This window comes from Clupea harengus, chromosome 6 (genome assembly GCF_900700415.2).
Source record: "Clupea harengus chromosome 6, Ch_v2.0.2, whole genome shotgun sequence".
Classification (NCBI taxonomy): domain Eukaryota; kingdom Metazoa; phylum Chordata; class Actinopteri; order Clupeiformes; family Clupeidae; genus Clupea; species Clupea harengus.
This window is the reverse complement of record NC_045157.1, coordinates 15,027,652-15,053,944: the sequence shown is the minus strand read 5'-3', so window position 1 is coordinate 15,053,944 and position 26,293 is coordinate 15,027,652. Positions and strand designations below refer to the sequence as shown.

The 26,293-nt window shown below is 46.5% G+C and overlaps 1 protein-coding gene across 5 annotated transcripts in view; it reads left to right on the top strand.

The window, feature by feature from the left end:
* The window catches only part of mpped2a (metallophosphoesterase domain containing 2a), a 52,812-nt gene that overhangs the window by 12,898 nt on the left and 13,621 nt on the right, over positions 1–26,293 (top strand). For all 5 annotated transcript variants that reach the window (XM_012827011.3, XM_031569142.2, XM_042708036.1 and 2 more), the window contains one exon: positions 10,311–10,536. In XM_012827011.3, coding sequence (XP_012682465.1) covers positions 10,311–10,536 — 226 coding nt within the window. The remainder of the gene's footprint in view (positions 1–10,310; positions 10,537–26,293) is intronic.

Here is a 26,293-nt window from a genome sequence, read left to right as displayed (position 1 = left end):
AGCACATTGCCTTAGTTATTCTGTTAATTAGCCTCCTCTGACGATATTTTCATATTACTTTTGTTTTTATCCTCTTATTTTTTACCCATGAAAGGGAATTACATTTTATGATTAGTTTTTGAACTGTCACTGATAAACCCCATTATTATGATTTTTTTTAAAGATTTATTAATTCAATTCTGGCATTTTTTTTTCTCTCTCATTCCATTACTCATTTTGTGGACCAAATAAAAAAGCAGCACATTTTTATGATGTCAAGTATTGTCAAGCTCAGACTTTTGTCTGCATTTTAAAGCTTCCATTCATCCATGTTCACTCACTTTTTCTCTCTTGCTCTCTTTCTGTCTCACACGCTCTCCTCTGTGTGTGTTTTGAGGGGGGGGGGGGGGGCAGGCACAGAGGTTTAGTATTAATCAGAAGTAAGAGAAACCCGCGGTGTGGGGTTAGCCCTTTCAGTAGCGATCTCTGACTAACTGCAGAGCTCAGGTGACTCTGGGTGCATTTAAAACATGCCCACCATCTCAAGGCTACCTTCACACTACTGCATTCCCTGCCACGACTGCCTGCCTGCCTGCCTGTGTCTGTCTGTCTGTCTGACTGACTCTTTATCACTCCTTTTTCCCCTCCTGTTGTCCTGTCCTTCACTGCCCTCTCCATCTCTGTGGCGGTGTGACAGACAGACAGACAGACAGACAGACAGACAGACAGACAGACAGACAGACAGACAGACAGACAGACAGACAGACAGACAGACAGACAGACAGACAGACAGACAGACAGACGACACACTCCACTCAGCATCAGGTTTCACACTCTGTGTTTAGTACCGTAGTAGAGATGGGACTTACAGGCTGTCACCTCCATGACCTGGAAGTTCAAACCAGGGGGTCAGGATTTGGAGGGTTAGCATCAGGTAGGCCTATTTGCACCACTGGAGGCAATTTTGTGGCCAAAAGACAGTGCCTCCATACATTAGAACTGAAAAGTGTGCATTAAAAGAAAGAAATGAGGCTAGATGGGAAACAATTATTTTTTCATTAAATGGTGTGGTGATGTATAATGTACAGTTAGGTGACATGATGACATGACTCTGAAAGAAATTCATTTAGGCATGTCTCTATGTCTAAATTAAACAACATTCTACATTAGTACATCTATAAATATTATCATCATTGTGTTCTGTACAATATAAATAGCTCTCGATTTTTAATGTGTGAAAATTTCATTTTTCTAGTTAATGCATGTGTTGCATCTAGTTAAGACCTGTGCGACGGCCCATGTTTATTGTGGGCTATAATTAGAAGTTGTAGCCCTTCAGCAGTTGTCTGTGAGATTGCACTGATTCCAGGACAGTGTTTTTGGAGTAGAAATGTTATATATCCTATAACGGTAATGCCGTTGGGCTCACTACAGTTCACCTGTTGTTCTGTTGGTGGGTTGTTTCTTTGAGTCAGCTGGATGTAATTAGCTTGCCATCAGAGGGATAAGGCACTGCAAACGTTAATATCCACGGGAATATACACCAATCCGCATAGACTACACTTTTTTTTTTAGTACCGGTTGTCACGAGTTATGTGGCGCCTAATTAGCTTTTCGTATGAATGATGTCGGAAGTGAGAACCCATGGGACGATGGTCAATTTGGCACTTCCTGGGCTGAAGCAGCTAGCATCGCCTTTTAAATGAATGGGGGTGGTTTTTACTCTCTCCAGGTCTATATACTACCTCCATGGCTCAAATGCAGATTTATCCCAGGAGTTTTTTTTCTTTTCAAGCGTACAAGGGCTGCAACTTGTGACTATTCTGTTTTTTTTTTAAATCCTATAGAATGTATATATTTAGAGATTCAAGGTTTATGCATTACTAAACATGCTTTATTGATTCATTCATAAAACATTATTTAATGCATGAACACATGAATTGATGCATTTATCAAAAGGAGTTTGAAAAACATTGTTTCCAAACAGCTCTGTTTGGTTTAGTGCAACATTTAATGAACTTCATTTCAAAACATAAAGAGGTCCAGAGCCATGGGCTACACTGCCGCAGATTTAAATTCCGAAATTCAGGTGACACACCCTATGCTTACCATCGAAGTAATAAAACAAACTGCCCAACCAAACTTCATGTCATTGCACAAGTTGTGTCCAAATGTGAAATACAAGATTTACATTCAGCGTCTGTGATTAGAAAAAAGATGCTTGTGCCTGCTTTCCTAATTATTTACATAATGCACATAGCATTGCTAGAGACTTAGCATAATCAGTAGAGTAAGCAACTTTCTTGTTTTTCTAATCAGTTTAAATTAACCAAAATGTAAAGGTTTAGGCTAATTATACCAGCATCGTAAATTAGTGACAAACAAGATTTCATTTCGGGGGAAATTCCCATCTCTCAAAATGTCATTTAAGCAGTCGTGGCTATTTGAGTTGCTACTCATATTTAACTTGGTTTTGAACTAAAATTAGCCAGGTCCTCTTCCGCAGAGCCGACAGGTTTCCTTTCCAGGGTTTGGTGAAATGCTCCTAGATTTATATGTTTTTGATCATGCTGATGTTCCCCCATCACTTTTAGATTTTTAGGTTTTGTCTCTCGTTACAGCACAGGGACGTTGGCTGTTCTAGCTACTCCAGCCTATTCCTAAAAACAACCTTTTTTCTATGTCTAATCAGCTACTTAATGCACACAACGACGTGCTTAATTACGTTACCAACTAATCAACTATTAAATTAGTTTGAACTGTTTTTGTAGGCGATTTTAGTCGATTAAGTTGATAAGTTGTTGTAGACCTAAAGCGTACACACACATACTCTCCTACCCATTCACCCCCCCCCCCCCCCCGTGCTTTACCCTTTACCCTCATCTTGATCATCTGTCAGGAGTGAAGTTTTAGATATTTGTGTGTGTGTTTGTGTGTGTCTGTGTGCGTGCTCGCGCGCTGCCTGTCAGGAAGACAGAGAGTCTGTGCGTTTTAATAGCTTCCCCAATCTCCCTCAGATTAACACATCAATCCTGGCCCTGTGCCGTTCTGCCCTTAATTTATCTGTTTAGCAGGTCCTGATGCATGACAAGCTCTCATTAGGCCCGGAGCGAGCGTAAACATCACTCACCCCACACTCATCAGCACAGCTAGACACTGTCATTTACACACACGCACGCACGCACGCACGCACGCACGCACGCACGCACGCACGCACGCACGCGCGCGCGCGCGCGCGCATGTGGCTGTCTGTGTGGATACGTGTGAGTGTGCTTGCATATGTATGTGTGTCCACAAAGCAACAGGTCAGCATTATCAGTTGCGTCCTCAGTGTGAGTGTAAGTTTGTCTTTTAAAAACATACGGTTATACAGTCTTGTAGTGTACTTGTTTGTTGTGTCCTTGCCACCTTGTACAATGTGTTGCGTGTGGGTGGGTGGGTGAGTGGTCATTGGGTTTGGCAGGGCAGGGGCCAGGGTGATGGGCTTAAGACTGGCACCTGGCAGGACAATAAAGAGACAGACTGACAGACAGAGAGGACATGGCGCCACTGTGCCCCCTGAACTTTAGAGTGTGTCTGTGTGTGTGTGTGCGCGTGCAGGCGCAAGTGAAAGTTATTTAGCATCAGCTGTGGCTTGTGCGAGCATCGGGGCTTAGGTGATGCTTGTATTGTCTTTTTCCGTTCGGTGTGAAAGTGACTCTGTGTGCGTGTGTGTTTGTGTATGTATATATGTGTGTGTGTGGGGAGTGTGCACGCGTGTCATCCCAAGCCTGCCATGTTCCTACCATACCTCCTGTCACAGGGGATTGAAATACAACATCAGAGGTGGGGGGGGGGCTGGAGGAGAGAGCAGTCAGTAGCACCCCCACCTCTCCAGCCAATCAAGCCAACACACTCTCACTGCTGTCACAGAGGTTCAGCCTGATCTGTCCTTTACCTTTTTTTCTAGTCTTTTATTTAATTTAATTTTAATTTTTTTTATCTTGTGTTTTATTTGCTTTTATTGTATTTTACCTTTTCTATATAGCTATACAATATAGATGTATTCAGGTTATAAAAAGCAAGTAAAACTGATTTTTGTGATCACTCAGACGCCGACACACACAGACACGCACACAGAATTGTCATTTCTCTGTGTAGGGAGAATCAGTAGCTGTGGCCTCTGTCTGTATCAGCATCAGCCTTGTGTTGTTATTATAATTATATTATATTGCATATGCTGCTTTCCCGTTGGCCTGAGATGCCACCAGCTGGGCTGGAAAATATTGATTTGGGACACAATCACAAAAATGCAGTAAAGAACTATAGAAATGTAGTAACATGAAGTGTGAGAATTGGATGTTAATGCCTAATGACTTATGTCCAGTTAGAAGACAAGTGTGACCGACTTGGAATGGAATTGTGTGTGTGTATGTCTTTAAAGCAACACTATGCAACAATTTGCCACTTTTTGAGGTATGTTTTTATGAGCAACTACTTTTGGTATCATCTTCAAATTTATTTTGATTGTATATGTCCGTGTGAAGGACAGATTAACACACCTGTCATTCTCCCTGGCCGTCCAGGCCATGCGCTATGTAGTTATGTTGTTCAGATTGGAACACCCTGGGAAAATGTCACAAAATCACCAACAATTTCGCCAAAAGACACCGGTTACCATGTCGACAAGCTTTTATTAGGTCAACTGGGCTGAGTGTGGTGTTTGCAAGTTTAGTTTAGTATTTAAATAGGTAGCTTGCTAGGTTTAGACCAAAGCTCCATAATGCTGCTTTAAGCTATTTACACTGAGTGCTTTTTTCAGTGATCTCTCTCTCTCTCTTTCTGTCTCTACCTCTACCTTTTTTTACTCTCTCAGCCTCTCCTTTCTAATTGGTTGTTTTGACTCTGGAGCCTAGTGTAGCATAAGCAGCTATGTATCATTCCCAAGCCTGCCCTTTCCTCTGGCTGCCTGGTGCTGTAGGAGAGGATGCATCTATGACCGTGGTTACATGGATTCGAATAACTGCCTTAGTCGGACTGAAATCGCATTATCCGTTTCATGTAAGCACCTTAGTCGGATCGTAGTCGGACCGCACATAGTCGGACTAACACCCCTGGATAACTCGATCCGATCCAGTTGATAGTTCGACTATTGCGGCATGTAACGGTGAATTGGATAAGGAACTGGACTTTGCGTCTTTGCGCATGCTTGAGATCCCGCCGCCATCCTCCCTCCCTCCCTGCCAGGTCGTGACCCGGAAGACGAAAGAGATGATACGTTGTCTCAGCTGTTCATACTAATGACACGTTTATTTATGAATATCCTGCAGACTGTCTCACAAGCTTATTCTTGTTGACTATGAACAAACATAACAGAAGAGGTCCGAAGATATGAGTACCTTTACAACCCCTCCTTAAAAACGTATAAGGACGTTCAAATTACGATACTTATGTGGTGCCAGTGTTGACAAAAACGTTGACTGCAACTGTTTGGACAGAGCGCGCTAATTCACCGAACAAATACTTTCATATTAATTTCCCACCACTTGTTAGTCATGTCATCCATTCATATCGATGTGAATCAATCAATACTAATACATCTTTAACTGTGATGTGTTTTTGTTTCATTTCACAACGTATTTACTGTATAATCAACGATAGCAGGTGCCCGCTTGTAAACAGTCCACATTTTATTTGCTTAAAACACACAGCAGTACTGTCAAATCAGAAAGCAAATCAGCTGTTAAAGGGCTGTTACCTGACCAAATACCTTTCAAACTCGGTGATAGTATTCACAACTAATTTGTTCTTCATTCTATCAAATATGATGAAGTGTGGTCCGCGACGGCCACAAGTAAATTATTGCGACATTTCTAACATACAACTCAGAACGAAGAGAACACAGCCAGTAGTAGCCTAATCTAATAAAGAGTTGTCTAATCTATTAACAAGGTCATGGATTGGTGGCTTAAGACAGGAACTATGAAAAGAAAATTAAATGAGAAAGCCTCAAACATAGACAAGGAGAAAGTGATTCAGCCTCATAGGGCATTATCTCGTCGCGGAGTTGCATTCAAAACACTGTGTTTTTCTCCCGCTGAGACAGCAAGATGATAACTAGGCTATATTCTGTGTTGTGTGACGTTGGATAATGACAGCTTTTAATTATGAAAAGTTGACTACTAGGATGGCTGTATTAATGCCAGTGGGCTAGCCTACTGTTGGTAGTGAAATACTGCGGTCAGTATGCGCATCGTTGTGTTTTGTGATGTCTGTCTGAGTGTGTGATGGGAGTATGAGGCTGTGAGCGAACTAGTTTGTAACATAACCAAGTCACGCATGGAGCAGGGTTCCAGATGCTTTGCCTTGCGCATTGTCATATCTATAACTAGCCTACTGGTACGTACAAAAGGAGAGCCCGCGAAAATCATGTGTGCGCTAACAATTGTCTGGCGCCAGGTCTTGGGTAGGAGGCATGTTGTTCCGGGGATATTTAGTTAAATGGTCCGCGAATTTTTATTGGCTAAGTGGTCCTTGGTCTGAAAAAGTTTGAGAAACACTGCTTTATAGACAATAACGATCATACACTCCCATTGCACTCAAACAACCACACTCAAACGAGGAGATATTGTATCAATTAGCCTATTAAGTACTGTATTTATTGATTGCAAAGAGTTCAACGTTACAGCAACATAACTTTGCTCCGGTCGCTAAATCTGATATATCCGTGTGCATCATCGCTCTCCCTCTCTCTCTCTGCCACACCCACCCTGTAACCCACCCTGTAACCCTGTTCACCCTTGTGAAATCAGCTGTCACTCGACTATTACCTGACCAATACCTGTCAAACTCGGTCATAGAAAAATATCATGAATGCATATTTATTACGATGGGGAAACTATAAAATCGGAGTACGGACAACTAATGCCCAGCGTTGACGATGCAGATATAGAGCTGGAAACAGCTAAATGAGCTACAGCCCAAATGCAGTGAGCTTTATCAAGCCCTGGAAAGTTCGGCACATTTGCCCGTTTCCACAGCGTCTGCTGAGCGGTCATTCAGTACAATGGGGCGTCTTAAGACATATCTTACGAAGTACGATGACTGACAAAAGACTGACTGGACTTGCTCTTATGAATATTCACACAGATTTGGAAATCGACAGCGAAGAAGTACTTAAACAATTTGATGCAACTTGCAGAAGGGCAATGCGTTTTGGCTGTAACCCATTATTTGCGCGCGTGTGTGTGTGTGTGAATGTGCATACGTTTCTCTCGCCTTTTATCTTTCACCTTTGAATAATGTAACTTATAAACACATCGGCCTGGCAGAAACAAACAAACAAACAAACAAACAACCCAAGAGGCAACACGCATTTCTGGACCGATGAACAGACGCAATTCATGCTCAATCAACTGTTGTTGTTATTGGTAGTGGTGAAGAGGTCAAGCGGAAAGGGCTGTATCACCACTAGTTGTAATAAAAACAGCGCCACCTATCGTATCGGATATGACATGCTTTCGGCCAATGATTCGATTTATTCACTGCCATGTACATTGGGATAATAGCACCTACCCTCGAAAGAAAGCATAGTCCGACTAAGCAAAGATTCGAATTATACCATCATGTAAACACACTGTATGATGCAGAGAGGAACAGGAGATTTTTGGGAACGGGTACGGGACACTTTCATCCCCCTATTTGTCTTTCTGTCCCCTCATTTCTCTTTGATCTCTCTCTCTCTCTCTCTCTCTCTCTCTCTCTCTCTCTCTCTCTCTCACTGTTTGTGAAATTGTCCAGAGTCTTTTCTGCATTTAAAACATGTCCATAATTGAGCCCTTGCATGTCTGCCATCCCACCTTGTCGGCTTTGAGGTATGATAAGGTGTAATGGTGCACTGTCCTCCAGATTAATTTCCAGCACGGCTGGTTTGATGTCGTAGCTAAGCGTTGCTCATGGGTACATAGTCTGAGACATACGATGATGCGATTGTCACACAGTATTTCACTCAAGGAAAAGGAAAAAAAAAAATTCTTAAATAAAACTATTTATAAGTATTTCAAAATAATTATAAAAGTATTTTTCTGAAGTGGTCAGAATCCTCGTGCTTGTTCAATAGCACCATAGGTACTTTGAGTAACACATAAAAACTCAAAAATGTTGAATTCACTCAAACTCAAGTGAAAAACTCAAAAGGTTGAATTGCACTTTTAAGAGCTTGTCTGCAGTTTAGAAGAAAGTGTGGTAATAGCCAATAAAGTATCATGAACTTTGAGATTGTACTTGTACATTGACATTTTCAGGCATTGCTTTTAGATGTGGCATATGACGGGTTAGTCATACCTGGGATAGTGACCAATAGATCTGAGTGTATAATGCAAAAATGAACCAAAAAAGATAACATGCAATAAATGCTCAGCATTTGAAATTATCCTCTCTATCGGTAGCAGGTAGCTTTGCTAGGTGCTGATGGTACTGCAGAGAGAAGGGAAGTTAGTTACGTGTAGTTAACTCTTATGATCTAGGGTGGGTCAGGGTGGACCAGGGTGGGCCAGGGTGGATCAGGGTGGATCAGGGAACGGGGAGAGAGAGAGGGTTTCTCCTCATTAGGTTAGAGAGGGATTTATGAGCCGGCCCACACTCACGCTGGGTGCTAATTTAGAGGCGAGAGGCGAGAGGTGAGAGCTGGAGAGAGACTTCTCTGAACACCACTCCAGCAGCGCTGTGCGGTCAGGAGACGGGGGCTCGATGCACAGCTCCGTCCACTCTGTGATCTCTCCTTACATTTCACTGATTGTTTTCCTCTTTCATCAAATTATTTGGCATTATGTAGTAATCTAGAATTTTTTTTTACCTTTAGCTGTTTTCTGTCTCTCTTTTTATTTTATTTTTTATTAATTGTTTTGTTTTTACTTTAATCACTTTATCTAATATATTTTTTAGTAATATTCATATTAGTTCTGGAAAATATTATTTTCAATATTGTATGGCATTTAACAGATGGAAGCCAATCTTAAAATATCTTCTTTTAATTCAAAGTGAATTTGTTATTTATCAGGAGTCTTTGTTCTCATAGAATTTTCTTTACTACCAGCAACAACATTATGATGGTGTGAAATGTAATTTAATCTCTAATTGAATGTGTACGAGTGTGTCTGTGAGTTTGTGTGTGTGTGTGTGTGTGTGTCTGTGTGAGTGTGTGTCTTTCAATATATTTTTACGTGTGTTTCAATGTATTTGTACGTGTGTCTCTCTGTGTGTGTGTGTGTGTGTGTGTGTGTGTGTTTGTCCGTGTCCGTGTCCGTCTGTACATGAGTGTATGTCTGCACACATGTGTGTTCGTTTGTGTGTGTCTACGTGAGTGTGCGCGCGTGCACTGCCCTTCTCCGCCAGCCCAGTTGAGAAGCGGCGAAGAGCGCTAACAGCTGGGGTTGAGTGCTCAATCAGAGCGCGGTGAGGAACGGCTCGTACCCCTTGTGTGCTATCATAAGAGAACAGCACAAAAGGACCTCGCCGAGGAGAGGAGGGAAAGGTCAAAACATGAGAAATTGAAAAACGCTGCCCTGACTTTAATAGATGTCCTGGGCTATTTTGGGTTGACTCCAGCACTTTTCTTTTTCCTCCTCCCTTGCTCCCTGAGACTCACAGGGGGTGAAAAGAAGCAAAAGTGGCCCATTAGGGACAAGCAGAACCTTCACCTGGGTTTGTGATCCCCGCCCCCTCCTTTTTAAATGATGTCAGTGGGTTTCTGAAATATTTCCTCTCCCCTCTCCCCTTAGCGCGGTGACCCACATAAAAGAGTAAGACATTACTGTGTCAGCAGCATAACCAAGAGCTTTGCCAAAACACACACACACACACACACACACACACACACACACACACACACACACACACACACACACAGCTGTGAGTGTACTCTTGTGGTTGTGTGGAATGATGAGGCTGCAGTGGACATGTGTTTTTCAAACTGAGATGAGCAGGGTTAAGGGGACTTCACTCACTCAGCTAAGGTCCACTAATACTTCCTGACCTAGCTAATTTACTGCAGAAGTGTTGCTGGCGAGAGAGAATTAATTAATGAATGAAAGAAGGAGAAAGAGTGTGTTGTGTGACCTTGGTACGAAATGCGCCGTATAAATAAAGTTTGATTTGATTCATTAGTCATCATGATTATAGGCAATGTTCTTCTTTTGATTAATATTTTCTCCTCAGACCAGCTGTCCCTGGTGCTGTAAACAAAACAATTGTAAATTGTGGACATGTGTCTTCTGCATGTTGATGTGCACAGCCATTTTTCACTTCTTGCCCAGTGTTTCATCTGTTTCTGTTCTCATTGCTCCCGTCCACAGGCGGTCTCCCGTACGAGTACAAGGTGGTGATCGCAGGAAACCACGAGCTGACCTTCGACAAGGACTTCATGGCTGACCTGGTCAAGCAGGATTACTATCGCTTTCCCTCTGTGTCCAAGTTGAAACCTGAGGACTTTGATAATGTTCAGTCCCTGCTCACAAACTGTGTTTACCTGAAAGACTCGGACGTCACCATCAAGGGCTTTCGAATATACGGGGCACCGTGGTGAGTCTACCATCATATTCCTGTGATGAGGCAAAATTGTTTGTCTGTCAGTTCAGGTTTAAATGTTTCTAGTAAGAATAATGAATAATGAAATGAAACTGAAAACATTGCAATAAAACTCAATGTCAATGTGTAGGCAACCTGTTGGTTGTGACTGTGCCTGTGAAGCAGATGACTAAGAGAGAGGGAATCCCTTTTCCTTTGCATACTATTTGCCTTGTATAGGAGTTCCTCCCACCTGTAACTCTGCCTTTGTGGTTTGTGCTGGAGGGCTGGGGGTGGGGGTAGATGTGTGTGTGCTGGGTGGGGTGGGGTGGGGGTGGAGGGGCTCTTCGGGTCGCTAGGCTTCCCAAGAGAGTGCACCTTTCTCCTCTGTTCCCAGTGTCGTGTTTCACGTGCTGCACGGGCAGGTTAAATGACACGTGTGTTACTGCGACATGCTGATCCCAGCACCCTGATCCAAGCGGGGAGGGGGCAGAAGTGTGGGTGGGTGTGTGTGTCGAGGAGCGGAGCTTTGAAAAGCTACCGTGGGAATATAGCAAGCCAGCCAGCACCCGGCTTGGGAAGGAGCCGAACCCCTTGGCCTCGTCTTCAGGGCCGTCCCCGCGGCCCCTCCTCCGCCTCTTCCTGTTTGCTTCACCTACGCGTTTCATCCTGCGCTCCCACCCGCTCCAGTAAAAGGAAAAAGACAGGAGGGAATGAGTGCTCCTCGCTCCCTGAATAGAACCATCTGACACATCTCGAGCCTTCAGGAGTCCGTGGTTTCCTCCCTGCTCCATTGTCAGTGTTTACTTAAGGATCGCCTCCGTCCCAAAATAGAAATGTGGGTCAGGGTGCCATCCTGTTTTCAACTATAATTAGCAGTCAAGATGTGTGTGTGTGTGTGTGTTTTTTTTCTGGGGCTAAGGTGGTGTGTGTGTGGGGTGGCACCCCGTCCATCACACACACACACATATCGACCGTCATACACGCAGAGCAACAGACGGAGGGGAAATGGGAAACTAGAGGGGGGGAATCGGAGAGGAAGGAGCCCCCCCCCATGGGCCCTTAGAGTGAAAGCTTCTAAGTGTCTGTTGTGACAGTCGGCCGGTCCTCCGGGAGTCCGATGGGTCGCTCTGCTGTGCCACACACAGATGCAGGCACGGTCACACTCACTCACGCACGCACACACAAATACAAAACCGCCTGTCCAAACACTGCCAGCTCTTAGATAACTTACCTGCCTGATCAGCAACCCACTGCATGGGTGTGTGTGTGTGGTGTATGTGTGTGTGTGGTTCTCCCCTGCATCCTCCTTCACTCTTGTCTGTTTGCACCCCAGGCTGTGAGAGATGTACTGTGACCCAGGGTAGAAGTGTCACCAGTCAAACTGCATTCATGAATGCCCAGCATGTCTTCATATTTCCTCTGGCAGTTTTGACATTTGCCAGAGACCTTTCAGATTGTAGGACAGTTCAGCCTCAGCAGCCCTCAGCAGTTTGGGGGCAGAAGCATTTGCCCCCCATTATAACAGTCTGAGCTGAACCCTGGCCTCTCAGAGCCCTGTCTCTCTCATCCAACTAGACACACACACACACACACACACACACTCTGTACGTGCTGGTAGGGGCTCAGCTGATATGTACTAATTCCAAAGTCCTTAGAGACAAATCTTGCCACTCTGCAGCCATCTTGGCAACGCCTCTGTTTTTCTGTGCCTCTCTTCTCTCTTCTTGGCACTCTCTTCTTTGCTCCATTTGTTTAGCTCTCCCTTGATATTCCTGTTTCCTCTCCTTCTCTCCTTTCTTCTTTTCTGTCTTTGCATTTTCCACTACATACCAGACCCCCTCAGATATAGCTAGAACCCTCCCCCTCCAGGAGGTGATAGGCATTCATTTGCTGATGGCCCTGCTGCAGAGAACACACACAGTAATGAGAATAAGAAACTCACTGAGGGAGAGCGGGGAAAGGGGCGTCAGAAAGGGGGGTAGAGAGGAGTGAAAGAAAATGTGCAGAGAGGCATCAACCAGACGTTGCTTTGGGAGGAAAAAAACTGGGTCTGTAGCCTTGGGTTACTATGAGGGACATTAACTGTAAGCCCTCTGGAGCAGGTCTCATCATTTGAGAAACATAGTAGCAGACTTAAAAAAGTTAGAGCATAAAAGCATGCTAACAATTCCTCCAGTTTCAGCTAGCTGGCAGTCTGCTAATGACACCTGAGGATGTTGTCCTATGTTTTGTTTTTTGGGTCTTGCTTCATCTGTCTGTGTGCAGACGCTGTCTGTGTGCTCCACCTGAGACGCTGTCTGTGTGCTTCACCAGCGACGCTGTCTGTGTGCTCCACCTGTGTGCTTCACCAGCGACGCTGTCTGTGTGCTCCACCTGCGACAGAAGCACCGGCAGCAGCAGCAGTAACTTCTCCCTGCCCCCGCTTTTCAGTCCTACTTCCTATTGCAACAAGTGGTGCGCTACGTGTGTGTGTGTGTGTGTGTGTGTGTGTTTTCATGGTCACCCGGCCTCCCTCTGCTGGGATTAGCCCATTGTGTGTGTCTCCTCGCCGCCTGAGCCCAGCCACAAAGGAATTCCCAAGGCCACAGGGTCAACCACCTCAGCCGTGCATCCCCCCCCTTCATCTCGCGCTCATATCATCCTCTCCGTCTCTCTTTCTTTCTCTCTCTCTCTCTCTCCATCTCTCTCTCTCCGTCTCTCTCTCTCTCTCAAATGTCGTACATTCTCTGCAGCTCTCTTTATGTCGTTTTGGTCTCCTCAGGTTCAAAACACATTTTCCTAGTTTGAGAGCCTTACATAAGCTGCGCATCAGTCTCTCTTTCTGCTCCTTAACATGTAGGTGTCCATGGACATCTAGTTCTCTCTTACACACATTCTCTCTCTCTCTCTCTCTCTCCTCTCTCTCTCCCTCTCTCTCCCTCCCTCGTAATCCTCTGTACACCCCTCTTCCCTGCCCAGCTTTTATCTCATCCTTTCTCTCTCTCTCTTTTTCTTTCTCTCTCTCTCCTCCTCTCCTCACCCTCACTACTCTCTCTGTGTAAAGGTGTCAAACTAAGAGCCCTGACACAGTAGCTGTATTGCGTGGAGTCTGGGCTGTTTGATGTGGGGCAGGGCTTAAAGCTGCAGGGCCCGTTGTCTTGTCTGTCTGAGGCGCTGTAGAAATGGAAGCTAAGCTCTCCCCTCCATATTTCATGTCAGCAGCCACCGCAGACACCAGAATAGGTCAACATAAAGCCGCTTAAATGCGCAGTCTGCAGAGGTGTGTGTGTGTGTGTGTGTGTGTGTGTGTGTGTGTGTGTCTGCTCCCCGTAGAGGAAAACCTGTCCCCATGCTGATTTTTGTCGCTTAAGCACTTTTTATTCATTTATTCATTCTGCAAAGGTCACACACCGCCACTGAATACACTGGAAGTGTGTGTGTGTGTGTGTGTGTGTGTGTGTGTGTGTGTGTGTGTGTGTGTGTGTGTGTGTGTGTGTGTGTGTGTGTGTGTGTGTGTGTGTGTGTGTGTGTGTGTGTGTGTGTGTGTGTGTGTGTGTGTGTGTGTGTGTGTGTGTGTGTGGATAGCTGGGTGTATGCATGAGTAGTATACATTTCAACCCATGGAAAGAGAGCACCCAGGCCACTAAACCAATGCATTCACAAAATGCTAAACCTACTAAATGCATTAATGCCAGTGGTAATAATGTCATTGGCTGGACATAAGTGAGTTTAGAGGGCTCAGCTGGGCTAAGGGAGGCATGGAGAGGAGAGAGAGAGAGAGAGAGAGAGAGAGAGAGAGAGAGAGAGAGAGAGAGAGAGAGAGAGAGAGAGAGAGAGAGAGAGAGAGAGAGAGAGAGAGAGAGAGAGAGAGAGAGAGAGAGAGAGAGAGAGAGAGAGAGAGAGAGAGAGAGGAGAAGAGAGAGAGAGAGAGAGAGGTGGAATGGCGGGATGAGGGCGAGTTTGTTTTCTCGCGTCGCTCATTCGCTCGCCGCCACTGCCGCGGCTGAATTCCCAGCCTCCCCTCTTACAGGAAGTGGCCTTTTGTTCAGGAACATCCTGGCGCTTTTGTCGGGGCCGAGGATCAGACCTGAGCTTGACCCCTGAGTGCCTCTCCAGAGGGGCCGCAGACAAGCGCACTCTTTCTCTCTCACACACGCTGTCTGTGTCTGTCTCTTTCTCTCTCTCTCTTTCTTGTCTCTTTCTGTCCCTCTCACAAACACAAACTTGTATCCACAAACAGCAATCCCATTCAAGACTGTAGACTATGCAAGCTGATGACTGGTAAAGGCAGCCAAACAAGCACAATAAACAAATAGTGTGTGTGTGTGTGTGTGTGTGTGTGATCAGGGCTTTTGTTTCCCAAATCAGATGTTTGGTTGTTATTCCCTGTGGCTGGGTCTACGGTTAGTCATTTAAACACACTTGACTGTAGTCTCATGACTTCTCTGTGTGTGTGTGTGTAATGGAAGAGAAGAGAAAAGAAAACACATTTTTCCTGCAGAGTGCCCTTTCAGGAGCATTGAAGGGTCATTTATCTAGCCTGGCGGCATGTCTCTGCTTTGTCTCTGTCAGCAAGGTGCCTGGGACTCAGACTATCAAGGACAACAGGGCGGGACGAGGTGTGTGTGTGTGTCAGTCAGATTGAGAGGCTATCTGAGTGTCTGAGACAGCGAAACTGGGCTATCTGTGTGTGTGTTAGTGTGAGAGGGAGGAAGGGAGGGAGAAAGGCTGTTGTTGTGTTTGACAGAGAACATTTTTGTGCCGGAATGTGTGTTTGAGACAGGGAAAGCATGTGTGTTTGCGTGCGTATGAACTTGGGGAGAGTGTGAGGGGCATTTGAAGGGTGTGGGGCGTGTGTGTGTGTGTGTGTGTGAGGGGGAGGGAGGGAAGGGGGGGCTGTGTGGTGTTTGAGAGCTTCATGCTTTTGTTAATCTCCCCCCAAAGCTGGGGTGGTGGGCCTGAGGGAGAGAGACGGGTGGGCTGCTACAGTAGGCCACCAAAGTCATGAGACATGCAGGGTTCACATGGGGTGAGTGTGTCTGCTGTCAGACAGTGCCGTAGATCACCAGTGCTCAGTCCAGAGCTGTGTGTGTGTGTGCGCATGTGTGTGTTACAGGCAGGACAGTTCAGACTTATAACTTGCTTGGAAACATTCAAAGTTTCTGTGTGTGTATGTGCGTGTGTGTGTGTTTGCGTGCGTCTCTGGCAGGAGTGTTCGGTAGCACACTTTGCTTGAAAGCTTTCAGAAGGCTCTTGAACTGTGTGTGTGTGTGTGTGTGTGTGTGTGTGTGGTGAGAGGGGGGGGTATGCATGTGTGTGTATGCCTGTGTGTGTATGCCTAGTGTTACCTTGGCAGAGTGGGTTTATTGCCGGAATGCCTGATACTCCCAAACATTAAGCCCACACAAAGTTCCATCGAACCTCCCCGCCACCCCCACTACCCATCCCACCCCCATCCCACACCCAAAGTTCTCAAAGCAGACCCAGTAGCCAGCACAGTCTCCCTCTGCATCCCTCCCCTCTCCCGCCAAAGCTCTCACTCCCTGATTGGTGCTCTCATCATTGTTTAGATCCCGTTTGATTGGCTAAAGCCTAGCAGATGTGGTGTGGTTTGTGTGGATGCGTGCGTGCGTGTCTCGCTGGCCCGCTCCCGCTGTGTGTATGTGACGGTGTGTGTGATTGGCCAGGGGAGCGTGTGTGTGTGGGGCCTGTGTGACGGTGACTGTTCTGCGGCTCTAATGGGGCTCCCGCTGCAGGCGCCAGGCCCTGTTCGCATTTGTCTTGGCCCCGTGCCCCTCGCTAGCCCCTGCGCTCCTCACCCCGCGCCCCCTCTCCATGGCTCCACTCGGTAATGTGAAAATCCTTCCCCCTCAAAACTCTGTTTGTGCGGGGGTGGGGGGTGGGGGGGGGTGGGGGCACCGCAGCAGAGCTCACAAATGCCTGTGCCGATAGATGTGTGTGTGTGGGGGGGGTCTGTCTGTTTGTGCAAAAGAGAGAGGGAAAGTTAAAATGACTCTCTGTGCATATGTGCGTGTGTGTGTGTGCAATAGACAGTGTGGTGGTATGCCTTCCCCCCAAGCATTCAATAGGCATACTGTGTGTGTTTGTGAGACAGAGAGAGGGAAAAAATAGTCTGTGTATATGTTTATACACATGTAGTAGCATGCCTGGCTCCCAAGCTTTCAATAGGCATTTATACAGTGTGTGTGTGTGTGTGTCTGTGTGTGTGTGTGTGTGTGTGTGTGTGTGTGTGTGTGTGTGTGTGTGTGTGTGTGTGTGTGTGTGTGTGTGTGTGTGTGTGTGTCAACATTTGTGTTTGATGGTGAGAGAAAAAAAAAAAAAGAATTATGGACATTGTGTGCGTGTGTGTGAGAGTAGCTTGAAAAGAGAGAAAGAGTCTTCTTTCACAAATCTGGCCTGGAGGAGTGACTGGCTTCATCCAAGGGTTCCTTGAGGATCTGTTGTGATTAATGAATAAGTGAGATGGCCAAGAGAGCACGCCTGCCCCTGGCACGCGCTCCGCACCGCACCGCACCCGTCCGCACCGCACCCCACCGCACCCGTCCGCACAACTCCCGTCCGCACCGCACCCCAACGCACCGCATCCGCCATGCTGCACAGCCCTCTCTGGATCCCACACGCAGGAGATATTACACTCGTATATTTCCCCTCTGACAGGCCCACACATTAGAACACTAGGCTCTGTGGCTCTCTCTCTCTCTCTCTCTCTCTCTCTCTCTCTTTGTGTCTTCTGTTTCCCTTTCTCCCTCTTTTTCTCTGTGGCTCCCCCTCTCTCTCCCTATCTCACTCTTTCTCTCTCTGTCTCTCTCATTGTGTCTGTCTGTTTCTCTCTCTCTCTCTCTCTCTCTCTCTCTCTCTCTCTCCTCACCGTGCCAGGTGGAGTGCTGGTGGACTCCTGACTGCTCTGCTGGGCTGCTGCCTTGCTCAGGGGGCCGCCCGCTTGGCAGCACTTCAGTGCGGCTTTAGGCTGCAGCGATCATGTAGTCAGGTTACTGATAGAGAGGGATTTGCCTGTCCGGTGCCTATACAGACTTCATGGAGCCTGTAGGCTGAGGGTTGGGGGTTAGGAGGTAGGTGGTGGGGGTGAGGTTTTGGAGGGGGCTGGGGGGGGCTGGGGGGGGTTGTGGGTGTGTGGGGGGGGGGGGGGGGGGGGTCGGCTCTCATATGTGTTTCCCAGGCTGAGTCAGTGGATTGAGTGAGTGGGTTTTAAATGACGGATTTGTCATCGCCTCCACCACGGAGCAATGGCTTGATGGGACGCAGAGCTTTCCCCAAACACACACACACACACACACACACACACCTCCCAAATCAGGCCTGGGCCACCTCCGTGAGCCCCCCCACCCGCTGCTCTTCATCCACAGGGTCACCCTTCTCTCCATCCATCACTGGGCCCAGCCTACAAGCCGCTACCGTCACAAACCTCCAGCTCTCCAGACGTGTCCATCACTCACACACACGCAGCCCGCCCGCCCGTTGACACCCACTATATGAAGAGGGTAGCAGAGAGAAACGACGGCGCTGGAGAAATAGCTGATGCATCCCCATGGAGCTCCGGTACACCGTGCCAACCAGAGTCAAGGCACAGCCAGGAGTCAAACAGCCGTAGCTGGAGATATATAGGCTGAGTGCTCACTCTGTCAGGCAAAGTACAGTGTTCTGCCTTCACCTGGAGAACCTTGGGTTGTGTGTGAAATTCGTTGTCTCAATTTTCAACTCCATGTCTTGGATGATGGAGAAATGGACGATGTTTGTTTGATTTGCTGCGTAGTAGTGTCTTATGCGTAATGAAGAAATATCCTATTTAGGGTTAAATGATTGTGTTATCATTTCACATTTAGAAAAGGGAGATAAATAAATATCAGTGTATATAACATCTGGTTTTCAGTAAAAGTCGTGAGAGTTTTCGGATTGAAAAGGCGATATAAAATGAAAAGGTGTTGGCAGAGTTGGGAGGAACCTTTTTGGACTTCAGTCACACTGAGATGAGTACTGCGCTCTGTTAGGCTTTGTTTTAATTTTAACCCGCATCTGAGGGACCACCTTGCTTTGTGCAGGTTTCTTTAGACCGCCTGTGCTGGTGGATTATTGGGGATTTGCACTAATTTGATTAATAGCTTCATCTCTCCCTTGCCAAAAATGCAGCTTTTCTCTGCGGAAAATCTGGTTAGGTCTGAGACGTTGTTTGTGTTGCTGCTAAGTATTGTGTTTATTGAGTTTTATCACAATAAAAGATCATCTGCTTAAGGGGACTCATTGAAATAACTAGACAGTCTGAGAGTCACGTTGAGCAGTGGATGTAGTGCTTAACCCAGGGTGGAAGTCCACTGTGTGGGCTAGGAGGCCAAAACAGGTCTTACACTCAGTCACCTTTGCTGGTATGAATGAAAGGACTTCGCAAACACTGCAGGCGTTTTACGTTTAGTTGAAGTAGTGATCTTACTCTAAGGTTTAGCCCTCTTGCAAATAGATTTCTGTAGGCTACCAAGACACTTCTTGGAATTTACTGCAAATAGTGTGTGTGCATGTGCGTGCGCGTGTGTGTGCGTGCGTGCGTGCAGAAACGCATTTCACCCTCTGTCTGTCTATTGTCAAGCCTCATGGCTAATGAGATAACGTTAGCCTTAGAAAAGGCTGCATATGGGAATGTGTGTGTGTGTGTGTGTGTGTGTGTGTGTGTGTGTGTGTGAGAGAGAGAGAGGGAATGAATGAGCACAGAGGTCAGGGGTATTGCTGTCTGCGCCTAGTCAGCCGACCCTGACCCTGACCCCGACCCCGACCCTAACCCCCCCATGTCAGCAGCGCTAATACGTTCCCCCTCCCCCCCCCCCGCCCCTCAACACAGAAGCATAGTAATGGAGAGGGCCAATGTCAGGACAGGACGCTGCCTGGTCTGTGTGTGTGTGTGTGTGTGTAGGGGAATGACGGGGCCTGACTCCTGGCATTTCTCAGCACGTCTGTTTTCTCTTTTTACCCTTTATCCCGCTCTTTTTTTTTTTTCTCCCCTTTTCTTTTCTTTCACCCGCTGTCTTGCTCAGAGACGCAGCTGATTGATGCTTGAAGAGGATGGGTGGGGGGTTTTCTGTGATGTCTGCACAGCTTCTCGCAGTTGGAACACTTCTGCCTCCTGTTCTGCCCCATGGCCCTGCAGACATTCAGACAGCACGCTCAGAAATATGATCTGGAAGAGCCCATTTAAATATGAATTTGGAATAGCTTGACTTGTGAATAAGAGGGTTCATGCTCTTTATAATGCAGGGCTGGTCCTAAGTGTTTGATAGGTTTTTATTAAGAAAAGATCAAACATTTATAAGAAACACAATTGGATGTTAATAATGTATTTTATCTGCCCTAATCAGTCTTTCGTTTTAGATTGTGTAACTGAATATCACCTGAAATTAGGTAATTTCAGTGGATATTGCTGAAATGTCATTTCCAATTTTAAATGAGTTTCTCCTTGTCTTGTGGAACGTCGAGTTTTTTTTTTTTTTTTAATGGCTCCCTTTAAAGAATCTATTCAATGAGGTTCAGGAACCCTTTTCCGTCTGACGTTCTCTCCCCTTGCCTTGCTGAGCGTTTGTTCCCTCGAGAGGAGAGGAGAAGGAGAGACTGGGAAGGGAGGCAAAGACAGTTTATCCTCTGTTCAGCGCTGTGGAGAGCGAGTGGGGGAGGGGAGACATGTGAAGGAGGGAGAGAGGAAGAGGGAAGAGAGGGAGGGAGGGCTGTCTCTTTGCCATCTATGCTTTTCTCTCCCGCTCTTTCTTTGTTTCTCTGTCTCCCTCGCTCCCTCCTCAGCACAGATGCTACCTGCTCCTGTCAGTGATTTCGAGGTCACCCTTGACCCCCCCCCTGAGCCACGGTGTGTCAACATTAATTAGCTTCCCGTGTCTGTGGACACTTTGCAGGGTCCTGGCCCTGACCATAGCTCAAACACACACATGCCCAAAGACACACACACACTCATAGATGGGTAGATACGCACACATACATGCATGCACACCCTCACATATGCATACTGAGATGTGTATACAGACATATACACACACATACATGCAGACATGGTTTCCTGAAAACAGAGTGTGTGCTCCCACACACATCCTTTGCTACAAATTCAACAGCACACTTGATCGTACACGTACACTGACACAAACACAAACAAACGCAAACGCGCTCTGAAAAACATACACAGACAAACTAATTGAGCCAGTGGCTAGGTTATAAGGTTGATTCACTGTCGTATTGTTTTTACAGTATTTGTTTTTGTCGCTGTTGGACACTGTGTCTATAGGGAGCAGCTATCCTCCATCCACTGTCTGGAGCTGCAGCGTTACTCAAGTGAAAAGCACTGGTGGTTGTGTTTGTCTTCACTCCTCACTCACACTGGCTGTATGTCTGAGCTCTTCCCTCACGGGGCACCTAATGGTGTCTTCCTCTGGCAGGGTGGGGGTGAGGAGGAGTAGGGGAGTGCTATGGTGTGCATTAGCCAGAACAATGGGCCGGTGCTGATGAGCGGGAGTGCCAGGCAGTGGCCGGTCACGCTCGTGCTGGGAACAGACACAGTGTTTGTTTACCCCAGGGTACGTATGTTAAACACCAGCCCCCCCCACCCCCACCCAATCCCTCATCCTCCTACTCGTCGTCGTTAGCTCAAGCCCCCACCCTACCTCAACGCTCCACACCCCTTCAGGTCCGGCCGTTTCATTTCTCCCTCCTCCCGGTCCGTCCATTAAAGATGCCCCCAGGGCAGTCTTGTCTCTGTGTTATATGATGCGGGAGCTCTGTGATAGGCTGTGTCCACACGTAAGTGTGTTTCTGTGGGTTTGTGTATTTATCTGTGTATGTATGTGTGTTTTTGTATTTTTTGTGTGTGTGTTTGTGTATTTATGTGTGTGGAATGGGGGTATGGGTGCTGGGAGGCTGGCCACAGTCATGACAGGAAACGCCAGGCTGCTTGTTACTATGCCAGGATCAACTAGCTTATTAGATGAGGAGGGACAGAGAGGGGGAGAGGGAGAGGGTGGAAGAGAGAGGGGGAGAGAGAGAGCGAGAGAGCAAGAGCGACTGACCACACTGTAATGAGCATTAAGGCAACCACGTAAAGCTAATGACCTGTGAAACAAACAGCATCGTGCAGCTCAGGGCGGCTGAATGTTAAGTGGGTTTATTAGACGAGCCGCGGGATTCTACAGCTGCAGTGTAAACATGACACCCTCCCTGCTGTCCAGCACTCTCCCTTACCCACAACCCTCCTCTCCCCTCTCCCTTCCCCTTCGCCTCCTCTTCGCCTCCTCTTCTCCTCACTGGCCAAAGGAGAGCCTCCGGGACTGTATCGCATAGCCGCCATAGTTGTCTTGTGTTCTCATGCTCCACATCAGGATCTGTAGCATGTTGCTAACAGCTCAGCTTGTAAACACTGAATGCCATTAATGGTATTACAGGTTTCCTGAAAAGCAATAAAAAAGAGCTTAATAACAATTGGGTGGAGGCATGCACAGAGCTTTTTTACATTAAGTTCAGGAGCGGAGAATAGCAGCACAGAATGGGAGAATCCTCCGCGACGGGAGTTGGTGCAGGTTAAATCCAGTGTCTTATGAAAAATGAATAAAGCTTTCACTGCAGGGGGACTTTGGCGAGACATGAGGTACCCCCCAAGCGAAACAGATGACCAGGATATGAGAGGGCACCAAGGTGGAGGGGGGAGGCGGGGGATGTAAGTTAGGCCAGGGTGGAAGACAAATAGCATCCCAGCCACAGCCAGCTCCTGTGCATTTCCTGTTGCCAGACATACCGCTGCATGACCCAGTGCACCATTACAAGATAGCTCTAAGGAGAATACGCGGACAAATTGAATTTTGGGCATGGAACCATTATTATGTTCTTGCAGAATTATCAAGAATACAATATCCTCTTTATTTTGGTTGTTTTTTAGTGTAACATTTTAACGTTCACTTTTGATCCATTAATTTTTTTTTTAACAAAGATCTAACCCAGCAGGCCCAGTCTTAATACCAATGAGTATGAGTTAGCTTGACTCTGGTTCATGTTCGTATTATGAGAAGGGTTTTGGCGGTGTCTGAGTTTAGCTGGTTTAAACTGAGTAACGGAGTGAATGGAGCTCTTGAGCCTAATGAACCCCAGTCCTCCTAGCAGAAACAGTGGGACTCCACAGTACTTTTATTAAGGCAGGTCAAGCACGTGCGCTGCCACTGAATAAAACTGAGCCCCTCTGCCTCCCGAAGCCGGGTGTGACGGGAAGAACAAGCTAAAGCCTACTTAGCCGAAGACACCGCCAGGGCTTTCTCCGTCAGTGGAAGTGTTTGAATGCTGTAGCGCTGGCTCCAGCCAGCCAAGTCTGGTGCATTAGCGCTAAGTGTTTCTTTAGCTGGATGAAGTGTATACTCAGGGAGTCATGAGGTGAAAGAGGATCGGGTGGGGGGTGGGGGGTGGGGGGATGTAGACTGAAACAAAAAACAACAAAAAAAAACAAACAAGAAGAATCTCCCTTTGCCTTCTTACCACTATTCTGTGTGGAGATCAGCAGGAAAACAGCCACAATGGTAAGTGCTGTCGCAGCCCAAAAGTCCCACCATAAATAAATAGATGGATAAATAAATAAGCCCTGTGGCTTTGACCCAGAAGAATCCTGTCGGAGCCCAGCTAAGTGCAGGCCTCTCTCGGCCTCAAGGCCCTGCGCTGCCACTCATAAATGATGAATATGCCTTGGACCTGCGCACAGGATTCCAGGGGTACCACTCAGTGGGCAAACACATTTCAATGGCCAACGCTGCCAGCGTGACTCACTGACGCTGTCCTGAATTGCACTGTGTGTGTGTGTGTGTGTGTGTCCTCCATAATTCAGTAGATTTTTTAGCTGGATGTTTTAACTACAATAGACGCTTGGTTTGTGTTTGTGAATGCGGATGAAAAAAAGTTTGCCCAATTGAATTCAAAATCTAAACCTTGGCTAAGGTCACTGGCCTTGTTTTTACCTTTGTGAAATATCAATGGATACCTTGTAGACCATTGTAAATGTGGGTAGTAGGGATGGGCATAATTAATCGACGATCGATTAATTGATCATTAAGAATTTCCTCGATGAAATAATTTTTTCATCGATTAAAACTAATGCATGTTCTGTTGCGTAGTGTGCGTGTAATTTATTTATTTTAGGGCTGTCAAAGTTAACACGTTATTCTATGAGATTATTGTGGCGGAGATTAATGCAATCAAATATTTGAACGCAGTTAACGCAACTTTGTTTACTTCCGGTGCGCGTTGACCCGTGGCACGAAACCGCCCCTTGTCTGCAGTCAGTTAGATAGAAGAGACCGAGACGGTAGTTGAAGATGGAGAGAGCTGAGGGATTGTTGGGCGGAAAGTTTCTGTTTAAGAGGCAAAATGACAGAACAATCGACAAAACTAAAGTTGTATGTAGCATTTGTCAAGCTGAATGTAGCTATCACAGAAGCAGCTCGTGTTTAAGTTATCACCTTAATGCAAAGCACCCGACAGAAAGCAGTCCCAGGTTAGATGGTCGCCAACCCACACTCCACGACTTCTCTAGGAAATTAACTAGACCAGTCCGTGAAAAGGTTACCAACGCTGTAGCAGTTTAGGTTGCGGGTGACTGTCGGCCCATCAACATAGTTGAAGACGGTGGGCTGACTGAGGTGATTCGAATTGCTTCAGGGGACAATTCTTACGATTTACCGTCGAGGGGCACCATTGTGTCTCGCATACATTCCTTGGCTGATGGCCAAGAGAGCACGAGAGCACGAACAAAATACAATTAAACAACAGTGTCTAAAATAATGAATGAAGTGATTACTCGTTCATTTATAAGATTTAGTCTTTAGAAGAAAACAAACTTTTAATCACGATGAATCTAGATGAATGAATTTCAAAATGTGAGATTAATTAGTTAGAGAGAAAAAAAAACGAAGGTCAGTTGTGTTTATGAGCACCGGCTTCTAGCTGTCGGCTCCGCTGCTTAAGAGTACAGCAGCGCATATTTTCAAGTGTAACCATTGAACGGATAACGTTTAACTGCCACAAGAGTTGTCCATCTTGTAAGTTTAACTGCCACAAGAGTTGTTCATCTTGTAATAAATATCTCAATGAGGAAACACGCTGTGTTTTTTCTATTTTCACTGCATTTTAATATAGCCTATAAATAGTGAATTTTAATATAAAAATATTAATGATTAATCGAAAATCGATCGTCAATTCTCCCGACGATCGATTAAGACAATTTAATCGAATGCCCATCCCTAGTGGGTAGGCCTATTGGTTTCAAGGCCTTATCTGTGTGTTTGAATTAGACCTCAGGATAACTGTGACTTCACCCATCCAAATGTGCGTGGCAGATTCCGTAAGAGCTCCCCGGGTGTGTGGGCCTTTGTCTGGCAGGGCGGTGTGTGGACAAGGGACGTGTTTAGTTTAATGTGCACTCAAGTTGTTCCTTTTCCTCTCGCTCGAATTCAAATCCTATGAAAACAATTCCCATTTTTTATGGTTTCCTGTTCTCATTGTGGTCACTTGTTTACGGTGCCCTTGATAACGCCAAGTGTTGTAAGGTTAAGACAATACGACAATACCCTCCAAAAACAGTTTCCCCTCGAGCCCACTTCCCTTGCCATCTTTTTCCTTATAATCTCTAACAACTCCCCTCTCCCCCTTACTCACTCTCTTCCTCTGTCCTCTCTCTCTCTCTTTCTCTCTCTCTCTCTCGCTCTCTCGCACCTATCTATTCCTGTCAGACCCCCCCCACCCCTCAAGTCTGTCTTTCTCAACATTCTTTCTCATGCCATCTCTGACTCCCAACCTCTTGCGCTCTCCTTCTCCTTGCCTGTTCTTATCTGACCCAATCTGCCTTCCTCCCTGACCACAATAGCCTTTGACCCCCACTCCCCACCCCTCCCCGGTCTCTCTTGTCAGCACAGTGTCAGGAGCAAGCGAGTGTTGCGTCTGGAATCCGCGGGGGGGAGTGAGCTTGGTTGACCCCTCTGGTTGACCCCCTCCTCTAGACTTCAGTGGGGTTTAATCGTTCCTCTGCAGTACACATCCTGTCCTTTCAGCAGTCTGAATGGACAGCCGAGCCTCCAAGCGCCCCATCCCAACACACACACAAACACATACACACACACACACACACACACACACACACACACACACCTTCAGACTGACCTGCCACAACACCACTCTACAGCAGTCATACATAGCTTTGAGCCCCCGAATGTTAGGAACCGAAAGAGCCATTCCGCTTGGTGGGTGTTAAAACCGGTTGGATTCCTCTGGGCTGGCTTCCGTGCCTAATGTGAGAGAGGGTGGATGACGCCCACAAACACGCAGCGAATGCAGTCGCCAAAAAACACTAATTGGTCCAGTCTGTGGCCCTGTGTTCTCCAATCTTTTTTATCCGAGGCTTTTCTTTGTACTCGCCTCGCAGGTGCATTTTCTTTGATCTCCTCCAGAGCCATACAGAAGAGGAGAGGGGTTCCTGTCACTTCTACTCCGTGTCCTCCACAATACCTTTTCAGTTAAAAAAAAGAAGCCTAGGAATGTGGAACATTGAAATTTACTGCGCGGTCTTTGCAGGCTAGGCAGAGGAGAGAAGTGTTTTCTCTTATGTTATACTGACGCCAGGGTTCATCCTATCTACTTATGGAGCATGGGAAAGGGGCGGGGGGAGCTAAATCCAACTTTCATTAAAGACAACGTCTGAGTTTAGATCTTCCTCCCGGTATTCCCATCTTAACATGTAGAGCCA